Raw genomic sequence first — 24,576 nt, 5'->3', positions numbered from 1 at the left:
AATAATAATAATAATAATAATAATAATAATAATAATAGTAATAATAATAATAATAATAATAATAATAATAATAATAATAATAATAATAATAATAATAATAATAATAATAATAATAATAATAATAATAATAATAATAATAATAATAATAATAATAATAATAATAATAATAATAATAATAATAATAATAATAATAATAATAATAATAATAATAATAATAATAATAATAATAATAATAATAATAATAATAATAATAATAATAATAATAATAATAATAATAATAATAATAATAATAATAATAATAATAATAATAATAATAATAATAATAATAATAATAATAATAATAAATTATTATAATACATATTATAGGAAGTAGGTTGGTAGACAGCAACCGCCCAGGGAGGTACTACCGTCCTGCCAAGTGAGTGTAAAACGGAAGCCTGTAATTGTTTTACATGATGGTAGGATTGCTGGTGTCCATTTTTCTGTCTCATAAACATGCAAGATTTCAGGTATGTCTTGCTACTTCTACTTACACTTAGGTCACACTACACATACATGTACAAGCATATATATACATACCCCTCTGGGTTTTCTAATATTTTCTTACTAGTTATTGTTCTTGTTTATTTTCTCTTACCTCCATGGGGAAGTGGAACAGAATTCTTCCTCCATAAGCCATGCATGTTGCAGGAGGCAACTAAAATGCCGGGAGCAAGGGGCTAGTAACCTCTTCTCCTGTATATATTACTAAATGTAAAAGGAGAAACTTTCATTTTTCCTTTTGGGCCACCCCGCCTCGGTAGGATACGGCCGGTGTGTTGAAAGAAAGATAATACATATGCAGCTGGAACTGATAGGATCAAGGCAAATGTTAAAAGCAGGCGGGGGAGGGGGGGGGGGTTATATATTATTTATTTTTTTTTTTTTTTCAACAAGTCGGTCGTCTCCCACCGAGGCAGGGTGACCCAAAAAAGAAAGAAAATCCCCAAAAAGAAAATACTTTCATCATCATTCAACACTTTCACCACACTCACACATTATCACTGCTTTTGCAGAGGTGCTCAGAATATAACAGTTTAGAAGCATATACGTATAGAGATACACAACATATCCCTCCAAACTGCCAATATCCCATTATTATAATCAAAAAGAAGCGCTAAGCCACAAGGGCTATACAGCGCTGCAGGGTAGGGAAGGAAGCAAGGGAATTGGATGGCAGAAGGGAGGGGGGATGATCAGCAGGTTACAGAAAACAGCGGGGCAGGGGATAGTACGGGGGTAGAGGGTAGCAAGAGATTCAAGTAGAAAGGGCTGAAAGTATCAGAATTTGTGAAGTAAGTCAGTCGTTGTCAAAAAGTCAATGAGAGAGTCCGGATGAAAGGTGGGTCCATCAGCGAGAAGGGAAGGTAAAGAGAGAGCAGCGGGGCGAAGACGACGACAGAGGTAAATTCTGCGTGCTCGTTGATAAAGTGGGCAGTCCAACAGAATGTGGCTGACTGATAATGGAGCTTGGCAATTCTCACAGAGAGGAGCAAGACGCCTCTCCATGAGATATCCATGAGTAAGACGAGTATGGCCAATGCGAAGACGGGAGAGAGTAGTCTCCCAACCTCGACACTGGTGATAAGAAGACGGCCAGTAACCTATACTCGGTTTAATAGACTGAAGTTTGTTGCCGAGCATAGTAGACCAACGTTGTTGCCAACGGGTGTGAAGGTGGGAAGATATTACAGCAAAATAGTCCGTACATGGAATACCTCTATAAGAAACTGGTAGGTCATGTACTGCTGACCGCGCAGCAGTGTCTGCCTGTTCATTGCCCTGTACGTCAACATGACCAGGGACCCAACAAAAAACAATATCTTTATGCTTAGTAAAGATGCGGCGTAGCCAAAGTTGGATACGGAGGACTAAGGGGTGAGGTGTATCAAATTTTTGTATAGCCTGTAAAGCACTAAGGGAGTCTGAGACAACCACAAATGATGACACAGGCATAGATGCAATACGGATAAGTGCCGTAAGGATGGCATATAATTCAGCAGTAAAAATACTAGCTGAAGATAGTAAATGCCCTTGTACGACGCTGTCCGGAAACACTGCTGCGAATCCTACGCCGTCAGAAGACTTAGAGCCATCTGTGTACACAGCAATGGCATGAGAATGAGAGTGAAAGTGGTCAAGAAAAAGAGAGCGGGAAGCGACCGTAGACAGTTGGGCTTTCGAGCAAGGGAGGGAGAAAGAACAGACTCGAACAGCTGGAACTTCCCAGGGGGGTAGGGAAAAGTGAGATGCTACATGTACATAGAAAGGTGGTAGTTGAAGAGAAGACAAGAGCGAATGAAGGCGAAGAGAGAAGGGACGGAGTAAGCAGGGGCGGCGAACAAATAATGTCCACTAATATCAGTGACCATTCTATAAATGGAAGGATTGCGGAGATCATGAGAGCGTACATAGTAGCGCAGGCAATGGGCATCACGGCGATCGGATAAGGATGGAACGTTCGCTTCTGCATAGAGGCTTTCGACAGGGGAAGAGCGAAAAGCACCAAGGCATAAACGTAATCCTTGGTGATGAATGGGGTTAAGGCTAGAGAGAGTAGCAGGAGATGCCGCTGAATAGATCTGGTCACCATAATCAAGTTTCGATAAAATAAGGGTGGAATGTAGGTGAAGGAGGGTTCGACGATCAGCTCCCCACGAAAGATGAGCAAGGGTTTTAAGAAGGTTCAGCCGGCTGTGACAAGCCGCCTTCAGAGAGGTAATGTGAGGTTTCCAGGATAACCTACGATCAAAGAGGAGGCCCAGAAACTTGACTATCACGTTCAGGGATACGGGAGCCATAGAGGTACAAAGGATGATCGGAGATGACAGAGCGTCTAGTGAAAGTGATTTGGTGGGTTTTAGTGCTGGAAAATTTAAACCCATGTGTGGTGGCCCAATTGGAAACACGGTCGACTGCATGCTGGAGAGAAACTGTAAGGAGGTGACAGTCAGCGCCTGCACAGGCAATAGCGAAGTCATCAACATAGAGTGATGACCAAATATTTGATGGAAGACTAGAGGCCAAATCATTAATAGCAAGGAGAAAAAGTGTTGTGCTCAGAACACATCCCTGGGGGACACCTTCAGCTTGGATAAAGTCCGGGGAGAGCACATTATTAACCCGAACACGGAAATGCCTGTCAGTTAAAAAGTTCTTAAGGAAGGATGGTAGATTGCCTCGAAGGCCTAAGGAGTGGGCTTGGGCTAAAATATTATACCTCCAAGTTGTGTCATATGCCTTCTCAAGGTCAAAAAATATGGCAATAACTGAGTGGTTATTCGCAAAGGCATTACGAACATACGTATCCAAGCGCAGTAAGGGGTCTATGGTAGAACGTCCCTTACGAAAGCCATATTGACGAGTGGAGAGACTGTTGTGTGTCTCTAAATACCACACTAAACGTCTATTTACTAGACGTTCCATTACTTTGCAAACTGCACTGGTAAGAGCAATAGGACGATAGTGGGAGGTTTCATGTCCCGTAGTGCCTGGTTTGCGGAAAGGGAGAACAATGGCGGATTTCCACAGCTGTGGAAGAACTCCTTGTGACCAAATAAGATTGTAAAGGCGTAATAGGACTGCAAGGGCTGACTGATGTAAATGTTGTAGCATACGAATATGAATGTCGTCGGGCCCAGCTGCCGATGATCGACAAGCTGAGAGTGTTGCCTCCAGTTCTTGAAGTGTAAAAGGCACATTATACTGTTCTTCTCTGAGAGAAGAAAAGTCCAAGGGTGCTAAATCTCTGGCAGACTTTGAGGAAAGAAATGAGGGGCATAGATGGAGTCCCTGAGAAATACGGACCAGATGATTGCCAATTTCATTGGCAACATCTAGTGGGTTTGCTATATCAACACCGGCAACCCGCAGAACAGGAGCCGGGTCAGGAGAATATTTACCACTCAGTTTTCGTACTTTTTTCCAGACTGCACTCATAGAGGAAGCAGAGGTGATGGTGGAGAATCTCGCCAGCAAGTGCGTTTAGCGTCACGGATGACACGGCGAGCGATCGCACGCTTCTGTTTAAAATCAAGGAGTCGCTCTGTGGTTCTATTGTACCGGTACCTGCCCCATGCAGCGCGTTTCAAACGTACTGCACGAGCACAAGCAGGAGACCACCAAGGCACGCATTTCTGAGAATGCCTGCCCGAAGTTTGGGGTATAGAATGAGAAGCTGCGGTGAAAACGGAGGACGAGAAGAGGTGTAAAAGCTCATCGATGGAGGACGAAGAAGGAACCTCTTTAAAAACAGTCAGGTGTGAGTAAAGGTTCCAATTTGCCCGATTAAATTGCCAGCGTGGGGTGCGAAGAGGTGGCGAATATGAAGGGGAAGTAAGAATGATTGGGAAATGATCACTGTCATGTAAGTCCGGGAGAACAGACCAAGTGAAGGCTAATGCGGCGGAGGAAGAGCAAACTGAGAGATCGATGCAAGAGAGAGTATGAGTCCGAGGATCAAAATGGGTGTGAGTACCTGTATTTAAAACATGGAGGGGGTGGGTGGCAAGAAAAGCCTCTAACTGAATTCCACGGGAATCACAGTGAGACCCCCCCCAGAGGAAATGGTGGGCATTAAAATCACCAAGTAACAGAATCGGTGGCGGTAATGACGAAACAAGGAAGGCAAAATCCGGAATAGATAATGCCCGAGAAGGAGAGAGATATAAAGAACAGAGCGTATACCACCTATGTAAGTGGATACGGGCTGCTGTGTAATGCAGCGAAGTATGAACAAATAGCTGATGGTACGGAATATCAGTGCGAAGAAGAAGGGCACTTTCATTAAAGGTCCCATCAGGAAAAGGATCTGAAGAATACAATAAATTATAGCCTGAGATGTGAGAAATAACAGCAGAGTGTAATTTTGGTTCCTGTAAGCAAACACCAACAGGGGCAAACTGGGAGAGTAACATCTGAAGCTCACCCCGATTACCCCTGAGGCTGCGTATATTCCACTGTAAAAAGGCCATGATTGGCAATGATAAAGATACTTGAAATCCGCAGGTAAGGGTTCCTACGGACTAGAAGGGTTAGAAAAGTCCACATGCGGAGGCAGTGGAAAATGTTCAAGCAGCGAAGGAACGGTGCGCTGTGAAGAAAGGAGTTGCGCAGATGGAGCAGAGGAGAGAGAAAGAGCGGAAGGTGGATCAGTGTCCATTGATGGTTTGGTCTCTGCAATATATTCAGAGATTGCTTCAAGTGTTTCGGAATTCAGAGATGTCGTATGGGAGACAATATTGGGAATGGTAGGGGGAGGATGAGTAAAGATTGGAACTGTATTGGACTGTACCAAGGTAGGGGGGGGCGAAAGGGTGGAGGGAACTGGAGAAGCGTGGCAGGGGACAGAAGAGACAGGAACCTGGGAGGTGGCAGAAGAGGAAGAAACTTGGGAGGGAACAGGGGAGGAAGGTACATTACGAGGAGGAGGGTGAACCTCTGCACTTGTAACCGAGCCAGTGAGAGGGGAAGAACTAGGGACAGAGACAGGGAGGGTAAAATGAGGAGGTGGAAGATGGGTAGGAGGTGTTACCGGACCTTTTTTTGACTTTTGAGAAGTAGAGGGACGATTGGGAAGAGGTGTCGTACGAGGTCTCGTCGATACTGAGGCTTGTAAGAGAGAACTCGAAGAAGCGAGATTAGACTAAGGCGTTGAAGTAGGGACGTCCGAGCCGAGGACAGCAAAAGGATTAGATACAGGAGTGATTATGGGAGAGGTAACCACAGAGGTGGGTGTAGAAGATGGGATACCAGAAGTGGGGGGACGTTTTGAAACACGGGAATAAGAAACACGTGGGAGTCTCCCTTGGAGGCGGAGATGAGAAACTGCCATGGCATAAGGGAGACCTTCTGTCTCTTTGAGGTAACGGATTTCCCGCTCGTTTAAATAGACCTGACAACGGCGAGAGTACGAAGGGTGAGCCTCATGACAGTTAAGGCAAGAGGGAGATCGATTGCAAGACGTATTAGAATGGTCATCGGCACCACAGACTGGGCATTCGGCGATAGATCTGCAATATTTCGCTGGATGGCCAAATCGCCAGCAATTTCTACACTGTTGTGGTGTAGGGATCACCTTTCGAACTTGTAACCGATGTCCTGCTATATAAACTGAGGATGGGAGTTCTCGGCTGTCAAAAGTTAAATGAGCCACATTGCTAGGGTATCGTCTCCGCCCACGGGCAGGAAGAACGTAAGTGTCTACCTTGAGGATTGGGAGATCTTGGAGTTCCAGCTGTTCTAGAATGTCGGTGCCACATGTCTGGAAATTTTGTTGAACTATGGTATGGGGCAGAATGACGGTACCACTACAAGAATTGAGGGAATGATGTTTTTCAAGGGTGACAGGAACAGTATCTATATGGGAAAGACGAGAGAGCTCACGAGCCTGGGTAGCATTCTGTACGGTAATGATGCGCGTACCGCTCTTAAGAGCATGAAAAGAAATATCTTTACCAACATGGCGTAGGAGTGCCTTGCCAATACTATGGTCAGAAAGATAGGCAGTAGAGGAAGTTGGTCGTAAAGTGAAGAATTTAGTCCACTGTTCAGTCTGAAACTGAGCGTGGAAAGGTAGTGAAGGACGTGTCGATCGTTTCTGAGAAGAACGAGAAGGTGAAGGTGGAGAAGTATCATCAGCAGGTAATTGTCGTTGACGTTTAGGCGTGGGACCAGAGTTGGTCCGACGTGGAACGGGTCGGCGATTTGAAAATTCCCGCACCGTAGAGGGAGAGGCCGGAAGCATAGTCAGAGGAGAGCGAAGGTCTGATAAATCGAAGGAGTCAGTCGAGGCCTCAGTACCTGAAGCGGGTGAGGAAACAGCACCGGCAATAGGTACAGAGGCATGAGGAATGTCTGAAGAGTGGTCCAAAGACGAGGCGGGGTCAGAACGGGGTGCGGTATCAAGAAGGGGCCCGGGGGTACCAGGTTCATGGACTAGGGCTGCCATGGTTAGGTTACTTCTTTCTTTTTGTTTTTAAGAAAAAAAAAGAAAGAAAAGAAAATAAAAATAAAAAAAAGAAAAAAAAAGGGGGGACCGGGGAGGGATAGTTCCTAGGAGGAATGAAAGGGCCAGAAATCTCCCTCCGCGCCCAAGAGGACCTCAGCACCGCAAGTAGCGCAGATGCAGCATGGAACCCGTGCCATACCCTACCCATTATGCTAGTAAACTAACAATCCGGGATAGCAACCTCACATCTGCCGAGCTACCTCGGTGGACAAAAGAGAGGGCGGCCGGATATCCGCCACAAAGCATACCTCCTTCGGCCACCACCCCCGGAATCTGAAAGGTGGCTTCCAGAGATACACTCGTCGCCCGAAAGACACCCAAAGCTACTCCGGGATACCGGAGAGGGATCGGGACATCCCCAGGCGATCCAGATTCCACGGCAAACTACGCCACCGCCAAGAACCTCAACGGAATGGGATGGACCCCGGTATCCTTTCTCCTACCCAGGAACTAGCGCGCCTGTGGGAGAAATCCCAAAGGACAAAAAGAGGAAGGGCAAAAGGGAGGAGTGGGGAGGGGGAGGAGGAAAGGAAAAAGGGGAGGATGGGGAGGATGGGATAGGGGAGGGGAGATTGGGGGGTAATTAGGTTCGGTCTGAGGAAGAAGACCGATAGGTCTAATTCCTCAGACCAAGAGCCTCTTCACCACGCCAAGGAGCCCCCCTTGAAGAGGGGGGGGTTATATAGTGTTGGAGTGGTTGGCATTTTTGTTCAATAATTGTAGGTAGTAGGTTGGTAGACAGCAACCACCCAGGGAGGTACTACCGTCCTGCCAAGTGAGTGTAAAACGAAGCCTGTGATTGTTTTACATGATGGTAGGATTGCTGATGTCTTTTGTCTGTCTCATAAATATGCAAGATTACAGGCATGTCTTGCTACTTCTACTTACACTTAGGTCACACTACACATACATGTACACATTTATTTATACACACTCATCTGAGTTTTCTTTGATTTTATCTTAATAGTTCTTGGTCTTATTAATTTTCCTTTTATATCCATGGGGAAGTGGAATAAGAATCTTTCCTCCGTAAGCCATGCGTGTTGTAAAAGTCAACTAAAATGCCGGGAACAATGGGCTAGTAACCCCTTTTCCTGTAAAGATTACTAAAAAGAATAAGAAGAAGAAAATTGTCAAAGTGGGAAGTCTGAATGTGCGTGGATGTTGTGCAGATGATAAGAAAGAGATGATTGTGGATGTTATGAATGAGAAGAAGCTGGATGTCCTGGCTTTAAGTGAAACAAAGCTGAAGGGGGTGGGAGAGTTTCAGTGGAGAGGAATAAATGGGATTAGGTCAGGGGTTTCAAATAGAGTTAGAGCTAAAGAAGGAGTAGCAATAATGTTGAAGGATAAGCTATGGCAGGAAAAGAGGGACTATAAATGTATTAATTCAAGGATTATGTGGAGTAAAATAAAGATTGGATGTGAAAAGTGGGTTATAATAAGCGTGTATGCACCTGGAGAAGAGAGAAGTGTAGAGGAGAGAGAGAGATTTTGGGAAATGTTGAGTGAATGCGTGGGGAGTTTTGAATCAAGTGTGAGAGTAATGGTGGTTGGGGATTTTAATGCTAAAGTGGGTAAAAATGTTATGGAGGGAGTAGTAGGTAAATTTGGGGTGCCAGGGGTAAATGTAAATGGGGAGCCTTTAATTGAGCTATGTGTAGAAAGAAATTTGGTAATAAGTAATACATATTTTATGAAAAAGAGGATAAATAAATATACAAGGTATGATGTAGCACGTAATGAAAGTAGTTTATTAGATTATGTATTGGTGGATAAAAGGTTGATGGGTAGGCTCCAGGATGTACATGTTTATAGAGGGGCAACTGATATATCGGATCATTATTTAGTTGTAGCTACAGTTAGAGTAAGAGGTAGATGGGAAAAGAGGAAGGTGGCAACAACAAGTAAGAGGGAAGTGAAAGTGTATAAACTAAGGGAGGAGGAAGTTCGGGTGAGATATAAGCGACTATTGGCAGAAAGGTGGGCTAGTGCAAAGATGAGTAGTGGGGGGGTTGAAGAGGGTTGGAATAGTTTTAAAAATGCAGTATTAGAATGTGGGGCAGAAGTTTGTGGTTATAGGAGGGTGGGGGCAGGAGGAAAGAGGAGTGATTGGTGGAATGATGAAGTAAAGGGTGTGATAAAAGAGAAAAAGGTAGCTTATGAGAGGTTTTTACAAAGCAGAAGTGTTATAAGAAGAGCAGAGTATATGGAGAGTAAAAGAAAGGTAAAGAGAGTGGTGAGAGAGTGCAAAAGGAGAGCAGATGATAGAGTGGGAGAGGCACTGTCAAGAAATTTTAATGAAAATAAGAAAAAATTTTGGAGTGAGTTAAACAAGTTAAGAAAGCCTAGGGAAAATATGGATTTGTTAGTTAAAAACAGAGTAGGGGAGTTAGTAGATGGGGAGATGGAGGTATTGGGTAGATGGCGAGAATATTTTGAGGAACTTTTAAATGTTAAGGAAGAAACAGAGGCAGTAATTTCATGCACTGGTCAGGGAGGTATACCATCTTTTAGGAGTGAAGAAGAGCAGAATGTAAGTGTGGGGGAGGTACGTGAGGCATTACGTAAAATGAAAGGGGGTAAAGCAGCTGGAACTGATGGGATCATGACAGAAATGTTAAAAGCAGGGGGGGATATAGTGTTGGAGTGGTTGGTACTTTTGTTTAATAAATGTATGAAAGAGGGGAAGGTACCTAGGGATTGGCAGAGAGCATGTATAGTCCCTTTATATAAAGGGAAAGGGGACAAAAGAGACTGTAAAAATTATAGAGGAATAAGCTTACTGAGTATACCAGGAAAAGTGTACGGTAGGGTTATAATTGAAAGAATTAGAGGTAAGACAGAATGTAGGATTGCGGATGAGCAAGGAGGTTTTAGAGTGGGTAGGGGATGTGTAGATCAGGTGTTTACATTGAAGCATATATGTGAACAGTATTTAGATAAAGATAGGGAAGTTTTTATTGCATTTATGGATTTAGAAAAGGCATATGATAGAGTGGATAGAGGAGCAATGTGGCAGATGTTGCAAGTATATGGAATAGGTGGTAAGTTATTAAATGCTGTAAAGAGTTTTTATGAGGATAGTGAGGCTCAGGTTAGGGTGTGTAGAAGAGAGGGAGACTACTTCCCGGTAAAAGTAGGTCTTAGACAGGGATGTGTAATGTCACCATGGTTGTTTAATATATTTATAGATGGGGTTGTAAAGGAAGTAAATGCTAGGGTGTTTGGGAGAGGGGTGGGATTAAATTATGGGGAATCAAATTCAAAATGGGAATTGACACAGTTACTTTTTGCTGATGATACTGTGCTTATGGGAGATTCTAAAGAAAAATTGCAAAGGTTAGTGGATGAGTTTGGGAATGTGTGTAAAGGTAGAAAGTTGAAAGTGAACATAGAAAAGAGTAAGGTGATGAGGGTGTCAAATGATTTAGATAAAGAAAAATTGGATATCAAATTGGGGAGGAGGAGTATGGAAGAAGTGAATGTTTTCAGATACTTGGGAGTTGACGTGTCGGCGGATGGATTTATGAAGGCTGAGGTTAATCATAGAATTGATGAGGGAAAAAAGGTGAGTGGTGCGTTGAGGTATATGTGGAGTCAAAAAACGTTATCTATGGAGGCAAAGAAGGGAATGTATGAAAGTATAGTAGTACCAACACTCTTATATGGGTGTGAAGCTTGGGTGGTAAATGCAGCAGCGAGGAGACGGTTGGAGGCAGCGGAGATGTCCTGTTTAAGGGCAATGTGTGGTGTAAATATTATGCAGAAAATTCGGAGTGTGGAAATTAGGAGAAGGTGTGGAGTTAATAAAAGTATTAGTCAGAGGGCAGAAGAGGGGTTGTTGAGGTGGTTTGGTCATTTAGAGAGAATGGATCACAGTAGAATGACATGGAAAGCATATAAATCTATAGGGGAAGGAAGGCGGGGTAGGGGTCGTCCTCGAAAGGGTTGGAGAGAGGGGGTAAAGGAGGTTTTGTGGGTAAGGGGCTTGGACTTCCAGCAAGCGTGCGTGAGCGTGTTAGATAGGAGTGAATGGAGACGAATGGTACTTGGGACCTGACGATCTGTTGGAGTGTGAGCAGGGTAATATTTAGTGAAGGGATTCAGGGAAACCGGTTATTTTCATATAGTCGGACTTGAGTCCTGGAAATGGGAAGTACAATGCCTGCACTTTAAAGGAGGGGTTTGGGATATTGGCAGTTTGGAGGGATATGTTGTGTATCTTTATATGTTTATGCTTCTAGACTGTTGTATTCTGAGCACCTCTGCAAAAACAGTGATAATGTGCGAGTGTGGTGAAAGTGTTGAATGATGATGAAAGTATTTTCTTTTTGGGGATTTTCTTTCTTTTTTGGGTCACCCTGCCTCGGTGGGAGACGGCCGACTTGTTGAAAAAAAAAAAAAAAAAAAAAAAATGTATGAAAGAGGAAAAGGTACCTAGGGATTGGCAAAGAGCATGTATCATTCCTTTACATAAAGGGAAGAGGGACAAAAGATATTGTTAAAAATAATAAGAGGAATTAGTTTACCGAGTATACCAGGAAAAGTGTACGGTTGGGTTATTACTGAAAGAATTAGAGGCAAGACAATGTAGGATTGAAGATGAGCAAGGAGGTTTTAGAGTGGGTAGGGCATATATGTGAACAGCATCTAGATAAAGGTACGGAAGTTTTCATTGCATTTATGGATTTAGAAAAGGCATACGATAGAATGGATAGGGGAGCAATGTGGCAGATGTTGCAAGATTATGGAATAGGTAGTAAGTTACTAACTGCTGTAAAGAGTTTTTATGAGGATAGTGAGGCTCAGGTTAAGGTGTGTAGAAGAGAGGGAGACTACTTCCCGGTAAAGGTAGGTCTTAGATAGGGATGTGTAATGTCACCATGGTTGTTTAATATATTTATGGATGGGGTTGTAAAAGAAGTATATGCTAGGGTGTTGGGGAAAGGGGCGGGATTAAATTATGGGGAATCAAATTCAAAATGGGAATTGACACAGTTACTTTTTGCTGTTGATACTGTGCTTATGGGAGATTCTAAAGAAAAGTTGCAAAGGTTAGTGGACGAGTTTGGGAGTGTCAAGGTAGAAAGTTGAAAGTGAACATAAAAAGAGAGTAAGGTGATGAGGGTATCAAATGATTTAGATAAAGAAAAATTGGATATCAAATTAGAGAGGAGGGGTATGGAAGAAGTGAATGTTTCAGATGTTCGGGAGTGGACGTGTCAGAGGATAGATTTATGAAGGATGAGGTTAACCATAGAATTGATGAAGGAAAAAAGGTGAGTGGTGCATTGAAGTATATGTGGAGACAAAAAACTATCTATGGAGACAAAGAAGGGAATGCATGAAAGTATAGTGGTACCAACACTCTTACAGGGGTGTGAAGCTTAGGTTGTAAATACTGCAGCGAGGAGGCAGTGGAGATGTCCTGTCTAAGGGCAATGTGTGGTGTAAATATTATGCAGAGAATTTGGAGTGTGGAAATTAGAAGGTATGGAGTTAATAAAAGTATTAAAGTATTAGTCAGAGGGCTGAAGAGGGGTTGTGAGGTGGTTTGGTCATTAAGAGAGAATGGATCAAAGTAGAATGACATAGAGAGCGTATAAATCCGTAGGGGAAGGAAGGCGGGGTAGGGGTCATCCTCGAAAAGGTTGGAGGGAGGGGGTAAATGAGGTTTTGTGAGCGAGGGGCCTGGACTTCCAATAAGTATGCGTGAGCATGTTAGATAGGAATGAATGGAGATGAATGGTATTTGGGACCTGACGAGCTATTGGAGTGTGAAGGGATTCAGGGAAACAGCTTATTTTTATATAGCCAGACTCGAGTACTGGAAATGGGAAGTACAATGCCTGCACTTTAACCCTTCGAGGATTGAGAGGCCCTCTTCCAAACTATCTCAGGGTCAAAAAAATTATCAAGAAAAAAAAAAAATTATTTTTTTCTTACGGAATGACAGAGAATCTTTTTCCAATCATAATGACACCAAAAATATGAAATTTGATGAAAAACTTACGTAATTATGCTCTTGCGAAGTTAGCGGTCTCAAAGTTGACGATTTCACCCACTTTGGGCCCTATTTTCAGCCAATTCCAATGTTGCAGTTGACTAAAATCATAGCTTTTTCCCTAGAACTCCATTCGTTCTATCAATCAAGTACAAGAATCTGCCCATTTACCGATTTCAACTACCCAATAAAGTGATCAGAATTTGGCAATTTGGGCAATTTCACACAAATTTCAAAAGATGCCAATTTCAAAAAAGGGTTCAGAATAAACAAGACAGACATTCATGGCACTACAATAACATTTTATCTCTTCATTAGTCACGTCTCTAGGGCCCTCTTACATTACTTTTGCTTTCTGTTTTGAACTTTTATTCTCATAGAAAAATAGAAAGTTTTCTGTTATGTATACTACTGCATCATAGTAAAGCAGTATAAATGATATCAGCTCACTTATAAAAGAATATTAGACTCACCAGTTGATGTGTATTGGATGCATGGCTTTATTTGTTTGCTCTTCAATATCGGCAAAAATCAATCATTTTCGCTACTTTGAGCTTAATTTCAAGGTACTTGTCAGCGTGAAACCAATCAAAATCATCTCTAATTCTGTAATATATCTTCCACTCTATCAATTGAGACCAAGGAAACGAGAATACAACCAAAAACTCGGTCAAAATTTTTTTCTCTCATTATGCACAGCCTGCTTCAGGATTTTTTTTATACTGCGCACACTGACCACACAGACCCATTCTTTCATATGCAGGCCTGCCAGCTTTCTTCCACCAGATTTGAAGGCGCTAGAAATTAGGCGTACAAGTACATGACCGACACTGGCTGCAATGACGTACTTGTACGTGACCGACCCTCAAAGGGTTAAAGGAAAGGTTTGGGATATTGGCAGTTTGCAGGGATATGTTGTATATCTTTTTACGTATATGCTTCTAAACTGTTGTGTTCTGGGCACCTCTGCAAAAATAGTGATTATGTGCGAGCGAGGTGAAAGTGTTGAATGATGAAAAGTATTTTCTTTTTGGGGATTTTCTTTCTCTTTGGGTCACCCTGCCTCGGTGGGAGACGGCCAACTTGTTGGGAAAAAAAATGCTTCAACAATGAATTTTACCTCATATTTCAAGGAATTTATAGTTTCCAGATGCTGAGCAATATCTGCCTTGAGTGTATCATTCTTTCCTTCTAGCTCCCATTTAGATACCTCAGCAGCCAATCTCTCTCCACGGGCAGCATCTTCCTTATTCTGGGCTTCCAGCTTTTCCTCCTCTGCAACTTTGACCCGTGTCTCTGCTTCAATGACCTAAGAATTTAACATGGTATTAATTGTGTGTAAATAGTTGCAAATGAAAATGTTACCCAGATAAGAGAAAATTTAATCCAATAATAGTTATCAGTCAGACTAAAGAATGAAAAGGAACTAAGGGATCCAATCATAGAGAACCAAGGTAAGCTCTTTTCTCTTAATATTTGGGGTGACGTTTTATCAGGTCCTGATGCCTTTGCTGTGTCAAGTACCATTAGAAGCCTTCCCACTCATGATCAGCTATTGCAATACTTTATATGCCTTTACATTTGATGGATTTCGAGAGTTTTCCTACTTGGCAACCCACCCCTGGGCAAGACTTGACTGGTGCTTGCCTAGTCAACCAGGCTGTTGCTGCTGCCAGCCCAGTGACCAATATATATAGACCACAGCTTAGTTGATCCAGCACTAGGCAGAGGTATTGTCAAGTTCTTCTCGAAGACTTCTACACTTGTCCCAAAAGTGTTTCTGGTATCTTCTGGTAAGAAGCTATAAAATCTGGGACCACAGATGTTGATGTAACATTTTCCTCTGTGCCCACAGCATCCCTACTTTTACTGGATTTTGCACTTCCTCCAGTATCTCTCACTCCAGTATGTTATGGCAGTGTGCAGATTTGGGACTAGGCCTTTATGGTGCTGACTACCGTAACACCTTTATAACCCTTTTTAAAGTTCAGACTCCCAATCTGAAACTTTTCTCACTAAAAAAAAAAAAAAATTCTTATGAAATGAAACTTTTTCCAAAGGTAGTGATGCCAAATGTATGAAATTTGATGGAAAACTTACAGAAAAACACTTTCACAAAGTTAGCAGTCTCAGCAAAATTTACGCACTGGCAATTTCACTCACTTTTGAGTCCTATTTTAGGCCAATTACACTGTGCCTGCACTCTGAAGGAGGGGTGTTAATGTTGCAGTTTAAAAACTGTAGTGTAAAGCACCCTTCTGGCAAGACAGTGATGGAGTGAATGATGGTGAAAGTTTCTTTTTCGGGCCACCCTGCCTTGGTGGGAATCGGCCAGTGTGTTAATAAAATAATAATACACTGTTCCAGTCGAACACTGGAATTTGCAGTTTTGCTAGTATGCTTTCCATTCTGTAGATTGAGCATAAAAAGCCCACCCATTTAACTATTTCAACTACCAGAGTGAACAGGAATTATTAATTTGGCCAATTTTGCACAAATTAAAAAATTGCCAATTTAAAAATAGGGCACAGAATAAACAATGTAGACATTAAAGACACTAATACAACATTTCCTCTGTTCAATAGTTATGTCCCCCAGGCCTCTTATATTACACTTTCTTTCCAGTTCAAATTTTTATTCACACACAAAAAAAATGAATTACTGTTATGCAGACTACCGCATTTTTGCAATTATTATTATTATAATCAAAAAGAAGCGCTAAGCCACAAGGGCTATACAGCGCTGCAGGGTAGGGAAGGAAGCAAGGGAATTGGATGGCAGAAGGGAGGGGGGATGATCAGCAGGTTACAGAAAACAGCGGGGCAGGGGATAGTACGGGGGTAGAGGGTAGCAAGAGATACAAGTAGAAAGGGCTGAAAGTATCAGAATTTGTGAAGTAAGTCAGTCGTTGTCAAAAAGTCAATGAGAGAGTCCGGATGAAAGGTGGGTCCATCAGCGAGAAGGGAAGGTAAAGAGAGAGCAGCGGGGCGAAGACGACGACAGAGGTAAATTCTGCGTGCTCGTTGATAAAGTGGGCAGTCCAACAGAATGTGGCTGACTGATAATGGAGCTTGGCAATTCTCACAGAGAGGAGCAAGACGCCTCTCCATGAGATATCCATGAGTAAGACGAGTATGGCCAATGCGAAGACGGGAGAGAGTAGTCTCCCAACCTCGACACTGGTGATAAGAAGACGGCCAGTAACCTATACTCGGTTTAATAGACTGAAGTTTGTTGCCGAGCATAGTAGACCAACGTTGTTGCCAACGGGTGTGAAGGTGGGAAGATATTACAGCAAAATAGTCCGTACATGGAATACCTCTATAAGAAACTGGTAGGTCATGTACTGCTGACCGCGCAGCAGTGTCTGCCTGTTCATTGCCCTGTACGTCAACATGACCAGGGACCCAACAAAAAACAATATCTTTATGCTTAGTAAAGATGCGGCGTAGCCAAAGTTGGATACGGAGGACTAAGGGGTGAGGTGTATCAAATTTTTGTATAGCCTGTAAAGCACTAAGGGAGTCTGAGACAACCACAAATGATGACACAGGCATAGATGCAATACGGACAAGTGCTGTAAGGATGGCATATAATTCAGCAGTAAAAATACTAGCCGAAGATAGTAAATGCCCTTGTACGACGCTGTCCGGAAACACTGCTGCAAATCCTACGCCGTCAGAAGACTTAGAGCCATCTGTGTACACAGCAATGGCATGAGAATGAGAGTGAAAGTGGTCAAGAAAAAGAGAGCGGGAAGCGACCGTAGACAGTTGGGCTTTCGAGCAAGGGAGGGAGAAAGAACAGACTCGAACAGCTGGAACTTCCCAGGGGGGTAGGGAAAAGTGAGATGCTACATGTACATAGAAAGGTGGTAGTTGAAGAGAAGACAAGAGCGAATAAAGGCGAAGAGAGAAGGGACGGAGTAAGCAGGGGCGGCGAACAAATAAAGAATGTCTACTAATATCAGTGACCATTCTATAAATGGAAGGATTGCGGAGATCATGAGAGCGTACATAGTAGCGCAGGCAATGGGCATCACGGCGATCAGATAAGGATGGAACGTTCGCTTCTGCATAGAGGCTTTCGACAGGGGAAGAGCGAAAAGCACCAAGGCATAAACGTAATCCTTGGTGATGAATGGGGTTAAGGCTAGAGAGAGTAGCAGGAGATGCCGCTGAATAGATCTGGTCACCATAATCAAGTTTCGATAAAATAAGGGTGGAATGTAGGTGAAGGAGGGTTCGACGATCAGCTCCCCACGAAAGATGAGCAAGGGTTTTAAGAAGGTTCAGCCGGCTGTGACAAGTTGCCTTCAGAGAGGTAATGTGAGGTTTCCAGGATAACCTACGATCAAAGAGGAGGCCCAGAAACTTGACTGTATCACGTTCAGGGATACGTGAGCCATAGAGGTACAAAGGATGATTAGAGATGACAGAGCGTCTAGTGAAAGTGATTTGGTGGGTTTTAGTGCTGGAAAATTTAAACCCATGTGTGGTGGCCCAATTGGAAACACGGTCGACTGCATGCTGGAGAGAAACTGTAAGGAGGTGACAGTCAGCGCCTGCACAGGCAATAGCGAAGTCATCAACATAGAGTGATGACCAAATATTTGATGGAAGACTAGAGGCCAAATCATTAATAGCAAGGAGAAAAAGTGTTGTGCTCAGAACACATCCCTGGGGGACACCTTCAGCTTGGATAAAGTCCGGGGAGAGCACATTATTAACCCGAACACGGAAATGCCTGTCAGTTAAAAAGTTCTTAAGGAAGGATGGTAGATTGCCTCGAAGGCCTAAGGAGTGGGCTTGGGCTAAAATATTATACCTCCAAGTTGTGTCATATGCCTTCTCAAGGTCAAAAAATATGGCAATAACTGAGTGGTTATTCGCAAAGGCATTACGAACATACGTATCCAAGCGCAGTAAGGGGTCTATGGTAGAACGTCCCTTACGAAAGCCATATTGACGAGTGGAGAGACTGTTGTGTGTCTCTAAATACCACACTAAACGTCTATTTACTAGACGTTCCATTACTTTGCAAACTGCACTGGTAAGAGCAATGGGACGATAGTGGGAGGTTTCATGTCCCGTAGTGCCTGGTTTGCGGAAAGGGAGAACAATGGCAGATTTCCACAGCTGTGGAAGAACTCCTTGTGACCAAATAAGATTGTAAAGGCGTAATAGGACTGCAAGGGCTGACTGATGTAAATGTTGTAGCATACGAATATGAATGTCGTCGGGCCCAGCTGCCGATGATCGACAAGCTGAGAGTGTTGCCTCCAGTTCTTGAAGTGTAAAAGGCACATTATACTGTTCTTCTCTGAGAGAAGAAAAGTCCAAGGGTGCTAACTCTCTGGCAGACTTTGAGGAAAGAAATGAGGGGCATAGATGGAGTCCCTGAGAAATACGGACCAGATGATTGCCAATTTCATTGGCAACATCTAGTGGGTTTGCTATATCAACACCGGCAACCCGCAGAACAGGAGCCGGGTCAGGAGAATATTTACCACTCAGTTTTCGTACTTTTTTCCAGACTGCACTCATAGAGGAAGCAGAGGTGATGGTGGAGACATAATCTCGCCAGCAAGTGCGTTTAGCGTCACGGATGACACGGCGAGCGATCGCACGCTTCTGTTTAAAATCAAGGAGTCGCTCTGTGGTTCTATTGTACCGGTACCTGCCCCATGCAGCGCGTTTCAAACGTACTGCACGAGCACAAGCAGGAGACCACCAAGGCACGCATTTCTGAGAATGCCTGCCCGAAGTTTGGGGTATAGAATGAGAAGCTGCAGTGAAAACGGAGGACGAGAAGAGGTGTAAAAGCTCATCGATGGAGGACGAAGAAGGAACCTCTTTAAAAACAGTCAGGTGTGAGTAAAGGTTCCAATTTGCCCGATTAAATTGCCAGCGTGGGGTGCGAAGAGGTGGCGAATATGAAGGGGAAGTAAGAATGATTGGGAAATGATCACTGTCATGTAAGTCCGGGAGAACAGACCAAGTGAAGTCTAATGCGGCGGAGGAAGAGCAAACTGAGAGATCGATGCAAGAGAGAGTATGAGTCCGAGGATCAAAATGGGTGTGAGTACCTGTATTTAAAACATGGAGGGGGTGGGTGGCAAGAAAAGCCTCTAACTGAATTCCACGGGAATCACAGTGAGACCCTCCCCAGAGGAAATGGTGGGCATTAAAATCACCAAGTAACAGAATCGGTGGCGGTAATGACGAAACAAGGAAGGCAAAATCCGGAATAGATAATGCCCGAGAAGGAGAGAGATATAAAGAACAGAGCGTATACCACCTATGTAAGTGGATACGGGCTGCTGTGTAATGCAGCGAAGTATGAATAAATAGCTGATGGTACGGAATATCAGTGCGGAGAAGAAGGGCACTTTCATTAAAGGTCCCATCAGGAAAAGGATCTGAAGAATACAATAAATTATAGCCTGAGATGTGAGAAATAACAGCAGAGTGTAATTTTGGTTCCTGTAAGCAAACACCAACAGGGGCAAACTGGGAGAGTAACATCTGAAGCTCACCCCGATTACCCCTGAGGCCGCGTATATTCCACTGTAAGAAGGCCATGATTGGCAATGATAAAGATACTTGAAATCCGCAGGTAAGGGTTCCTACGGACTAGAAGGGTTAGAAAAGTCCACATGCGGAGGCAGTGGAAAATGTTCAAGCAGCGAAGGAACGGTGCGCTGTGAAGAAAGGAGTTGCGCAGATGGAGCAGAGGAGAGAGAAAGAGCGGAAGGTGGATCAGTGTCCATTGATGGTTTGGTCTCTGCAATATATTCAGAGATTGCTTCAAGTGTTTCGGAATTCAGAGATGTCGTATGGGAGACAATATTGGGAATGGTAGGGGGAGGATGAGTAAAGATTGGAACTGTATTGGACTGTACCAAGGTAGGGGGGGGCGAAAGGGTGGAGGGAACTGGAGAAGCGTGGCAGGGGACAGAAGAGACAGGAACCTGGGAGGTGGCAGAAGAGGAAGAAACTTGGGAGGGAACAGGGGAGGAAGGTACATTACGAGGAGGAGGGTGAACCTCTGCACTTGTAACTGAGCCAGTGAGAGGGGAAGAACTAGGGACAGAGACAGGGAGGGTAAAATGAGGAGGTGGAAGATGGGTAGGAGGTGTTACCGGACCTTTTTTTGACTTTTGAGAAGTAGAGGGACGATTGGGAAGAGGTGTCGTACGAGGTCTCGTCGATACTGAGGCTTGTAAGAGAGAACTCGAAGAAGCGAGATTAGACTGAGGCGTTGAAGTAGGGACGTCTGAGCCGAGGACAGCAAAAGGATTAGATACAGGAGTGATTATGGGAGAGGTAACCACAGAGGTGGGTGTAGAAGATGGGATACCAGAAGTGGGGGGACGTTTTGAAACACGGGAATAAGAAACACGTGGGAGTCTCCCTTGGAGGCGGAGATGAGAAACTGCCATGGCATAAGGGAGACCTTCTGTCTCTTTGAGGTAACGGATTTCCCGCTCGTTTAAATAGACCTGACAACGGCGAGAGTACGAAGGGTGAGCCTCATGACAGTTAAGGCAAGAGGGAGATCGATTGCAAGACGTGTTAGAATGGTCATCGGCACCACAGACTGGGCATTCGGCGATAGATCTGCAATATTTCGCTGGATGGCCAAATCGCCAGCAATTTCTACACTGTTGTGGTGTAGGGATCACCTTTCGAACTTGTAACCGATGTCCTGCTATATAAACGGAGGATGGGAGTTCTCGGCTGTCAAAAGTTAAACGAGCCACATTGCTAGGGTATCGTCTCCGCCCACGGGCAGGAAGAACGTAAGTGTCTACCTTGAGGATTGGGAGATCTTGGAGTTCCAGCTGTTCTAGAATGTCGGTGCCACATGTCTGGAAATTTTGTTGAACTATGGTATGGGGCAGAATAACGGTACCACTACAAGAATTGAGGGAATGATGTTTTTCAAGGGTGACAGGAACAGAATCTATATGGGAAAGACGAGAGAGCTCACGAGCCTGGGTAGCATTCTGTACGGTAATGATGCGCGTACCGCTCTTAAGAGCATGAAAAGAAATATCTTTACCAACATGGCGTAGGAGTGCCTTGCCAATACTATGGTCAGAAAGATAGGCAGTAGAGGAAGTTGGTCGTAAAGTGAAGAATTTAGTCCACTGTTCAGTCTGAAACTGAGCGTGGAAAGGTAGTGAAGGACGTGTCGATCGTTTCTGAGAAGAACGAGAAGGTGAAGGTGGAGAAGTATCATCAGCAGGTAATTGTCGTTGACGTTTAGGCGTGGGACCAGAGTTGGTCCGACGTGGAACGGGTCGGCGATTTGAAAATTCCCGCACCGTAGAGGGAGAGGCCGGAAGCATAGTCAGAGGAGAGCGAAGGTCTGATAAATCGAAGGAGTCAGTCGAGGCCTCAGTACCTGAAGCGGGTGAGGAAACAGCACCGGCAATAGGTACAGAGGCATGAGGAATGTCTGAAGAGTGGTCCAAAGACGAGGCGGGGTCAGAACGGGGTGCGGTATCAAGAAGGGGCCCGGGGGTACCAGGTTCATGGACTAGGGCTGCCATGGTTAGGTTACTTCTTTCTTTTTGTTTTTAAGAAAAAAAAAGAAAGAAGAAAAGAAAATAAAAATAAAAAAAAGAAAAAAAAAGGGGGGACCGGGGAGGGATAGTTCCTAGGAGGAATGAAAGGGCCAGAAATCTCCCTCCGCGCCCAAGAGGACTCGACACCGCTAGTAGCGCAGATGCAGCATGGAACCCGTGCCATACCCTACCCTTCATGCCAGTAAACCAGCAATCTGGGATAGCAACCTCACATCTGCCGAGCTACCTCGGTGGACAAAAGAGAGGGCGGCCGGATATCCGCCACAAAGCATACCTCCTTCAGCCACCACCCCCGGAATCCGAAAGGTGGCTTCCAGAGATACACCCGTCGCCCAAAAGACACCCAAAGCTACTCCGGGATACCGGAGAGGGATCGGGACATCCCTGGGCAATCCAGATTCCACGGCAAACTACGCCACCGCCAAGAAACCTCAACGGAATGGGATGGACCCCGGTGTCCTTTCCCCTACCTAGGAACTAGCGCGCCTGTGGGAGAAATCACGAAGGCTAAAAAGAGGAAGGGCAAAAGGGAGGGGTGAGGAGGAGGAGGAGGAATGGAAAAAGGGGAGGATGGGGAGGATGGGATAGGGGAGGGGAGAATGGGGGGTAATTAGGTTCGGTCTGAGGAAGAAGACCGACAGGGCTAATTCCTCAGACCAAGAGCCTCTTCACCACGCCAAGGAGCCCCCCTTGAAGAGGCATTTTTGCAATAATTGTATAAATAATGTCAGCATATTTGCAAACGCACATTAGACCGGCCATTTGGACATGTATTAGACAAGTGATGTGATTTGTGTCTTATGGAATACTGACAAAAATAGAATATTTCTGCTTCAAGCTACTTCCAGTCTTGAAACCAATCAATATCACCTATTTCTGTAATATATCTTCCATTCTATCAAATGAAACCAAGAAACCGAGAATAAAACAATAAAACCATCTAAAAATACACCACAAAGTTGCTATTTTAACCCCTTCAGGGTCCAAGGCCAAAATCTGAAGTGGTGCTCCAGTGTCCAAGAAATTTTGAAAAAAAAAAAAAAAAAAAAAAAATTCTTACAGAATTAAAGAGCATATTTTTGTGAAGGTAATAAGACCAAAAAAAAAAAAAAAAATTCTGATCAGTACTTACCGAGATACAGTGCCAAGAAGTTCGTCGAAAATGATGTGGTGGCGGCAACATCGACGAATTCCACATACGCGCATTACATTATTTTGCGGTTTTTGTTGTTTTTTCTTTTCTTTTCCAATTTTTTTCTATTCCTACTAACATTTGGGGCCTGAGAGACCAATACTGTATATAATGTATATACATAAACTCACTGTATTGAACACAATAACGTTATTATCATATTGTTTACCACTGTTGTTTATTACAATAAACATGCACAAATCTTGTATAATACTAATGTTCTATCATATATTTACATATTTACAATCACTGGACATGGTTTCAGAACTGCTGGAGCTTGTGGAACTCCTTGAAACAAGGCACCATGCACAGAGGCACCTTACATTCCTCACACACAAACCGAGTGTCTTTGCGTCTTTGTTGCTGTCTTTTTGTTTGTGCACAGACGATGCATCTCTTCTGAGCAAATTTCTTCTGAGTTGAAGGAAGTTGTATTATGAAATGATCACCTTCCCTCCTCAAACGCTTGGGTATATCCTGAGGAATTCGAGGACCGTGTTGTATAGCAGGTGTTGTTACCTGGTACTTCATTATGAGTTGTCTGACAACAGACAAACAAAATTCACCATACGGTGGTCTGTTGCCAGTCTTTATTTGGTACATATTATATGCATTGAGCATTGAAATGTCCATGAGATGGAAGAAAAGTTTCATGTACCACTTGTAACTCTTACGAACACAGTCAACAAAACCAATCTGCATGTCACATTTGTCAACCAAGCGCATGTTTTGTGTATAATCAATCACTGTCACTTGCCACTGTCTTGCATTTCATTACGGTGAATGGTTGTCAACAATGTGACATCTCGTTTGTCATGCCACCGTAATGCCATGATGTCATTGGCAGTAAACACCTGGACGTCAACACCACGAGCACCTGCGTTGAGCCTGGGCATATGTTTACGATTAGAACGCACTGTGCCACACACATCTGTCTTGTTCACTCGCATGAAATCACTGAGAAATGGGCTTGTGTACCAGTTATCGGTACATAATGTATGCCCCTTACCAAGATAAGGTGCCATCATGTTTCTCACTACGTCACCTGAGATACCCAATAACATCTTGGTATCTTTCAATGTTTTACTACCAGTGTATACAACAATATCCAACACCAGGCCACTGTCACAATCACAGAGTACAAACAGTTTTATACCAAAGCGTTTCCTCTTGCTCGGTATATACTGCTTGAATGACAGTCTACCTTTGAACAAAATCAAAGACTCGTCAATTACAAGATTCTTGAATGGATAAAAGTATATGCTGAACTTTTGTTTGAGATACATGAAAACATTTCTAATCTTGTATAACCTGTCACTTCTGTCAGGCCTGGTTTTGTCAGAGAAGTGCAACATACGTAAGAGTAAGATAAACCTGTTCACTGTTATGATTTCACTGAAGACCGGGGTAGAAATTAGCCGATCTGTGGACCAGTATGCTTTTATATTATGCTTATAGACGTGAGGCATAAGCATTATTGTTGCAAAAAGCAAATACATTTCTGCAACAGTCGTCTCTTTCCACCTGTGTAGTCTTGACTGTGGTGATAAGATCGTATTTGCCATGGTGTACTCAAAATGCTTATTACTTTCCCTGACAATAATTTCCATCAATGGCTGGTCAAAGAATAATTCAAAGAATTCCAGTTCATTGGCCGTGGTTCCAAGGGGACAAGTAGGTAGAATTTCACTTTGAGAGTCATCAAAGTGGTGAGGCTTGGGAACAAAATTGGG

At 43.6% G+C, this 24,576-nt stretch overlaps 1 protein-coding gene and 1 long non-coding RNA gene across 8 annotated transcripts in view; one reads left to right on the top strand and one right to left on the bottom strand.

Annotated features, from left to right (window-relative positions):
* The window catches only part of LOC128697976 (centromere protein F), a 266,000-nt gene that overhangs the window by 156,812 nt on the left and 84,612 nt on the right, over nt 1-24,576 (bottom strand). For 6 of the 7 annotated variants that reach the window (XR_011393629.1, XM_070097610.1, XM_070097611.1 and 3 more), the window contains exon 16: nt 14,176-14,364. The exons of the other annotated variant lie outside the window; for it this stretch is intronic. Coding sequence is in view for 5 of the 6 variants with exons in the window: in XM_070097610.1 (XP_069953711.1) it covers nt 14,176-14,364 (189 nt within the window). In the remaining variant the exon portion in view is untranslated. The remainder of the gene's footprint in view (nt 1-14,175; nt 14,365-24,576) is intronic. 7 annotated transcript variants of the gene reach the window in all.
* LOC138854423 (uncharacterized) overlaps nt 1-24,576 on the top strand; it is a 147,889-nt gene that overhangs the window by 53,619 nt on the left and 69,694 nt on the right. The window lies entirely within an intron of this gene.

Source organism: Cherax quadricarinatus, chromosome 58 (genome assembly GCF_038502225.1).
Source record: "Cherax quadricarinatus isolate ZL_2023a chromosome 58, ASM3850222v1, whole genome shotgun sequence".
Classification (NCBI taxonomy): domain Eukaryota; kingdom Metazoa; phylum Arthropoda; class Malacostraca; order Decapoda; family Parastacidae; genus Cherax; species Cherax quadricarinatus.
The sequence above is the reverse complement of the archived record's forward strand: the minus strand, read 5'-3'. Positions and strand labels throughout refer to the sequence as shown.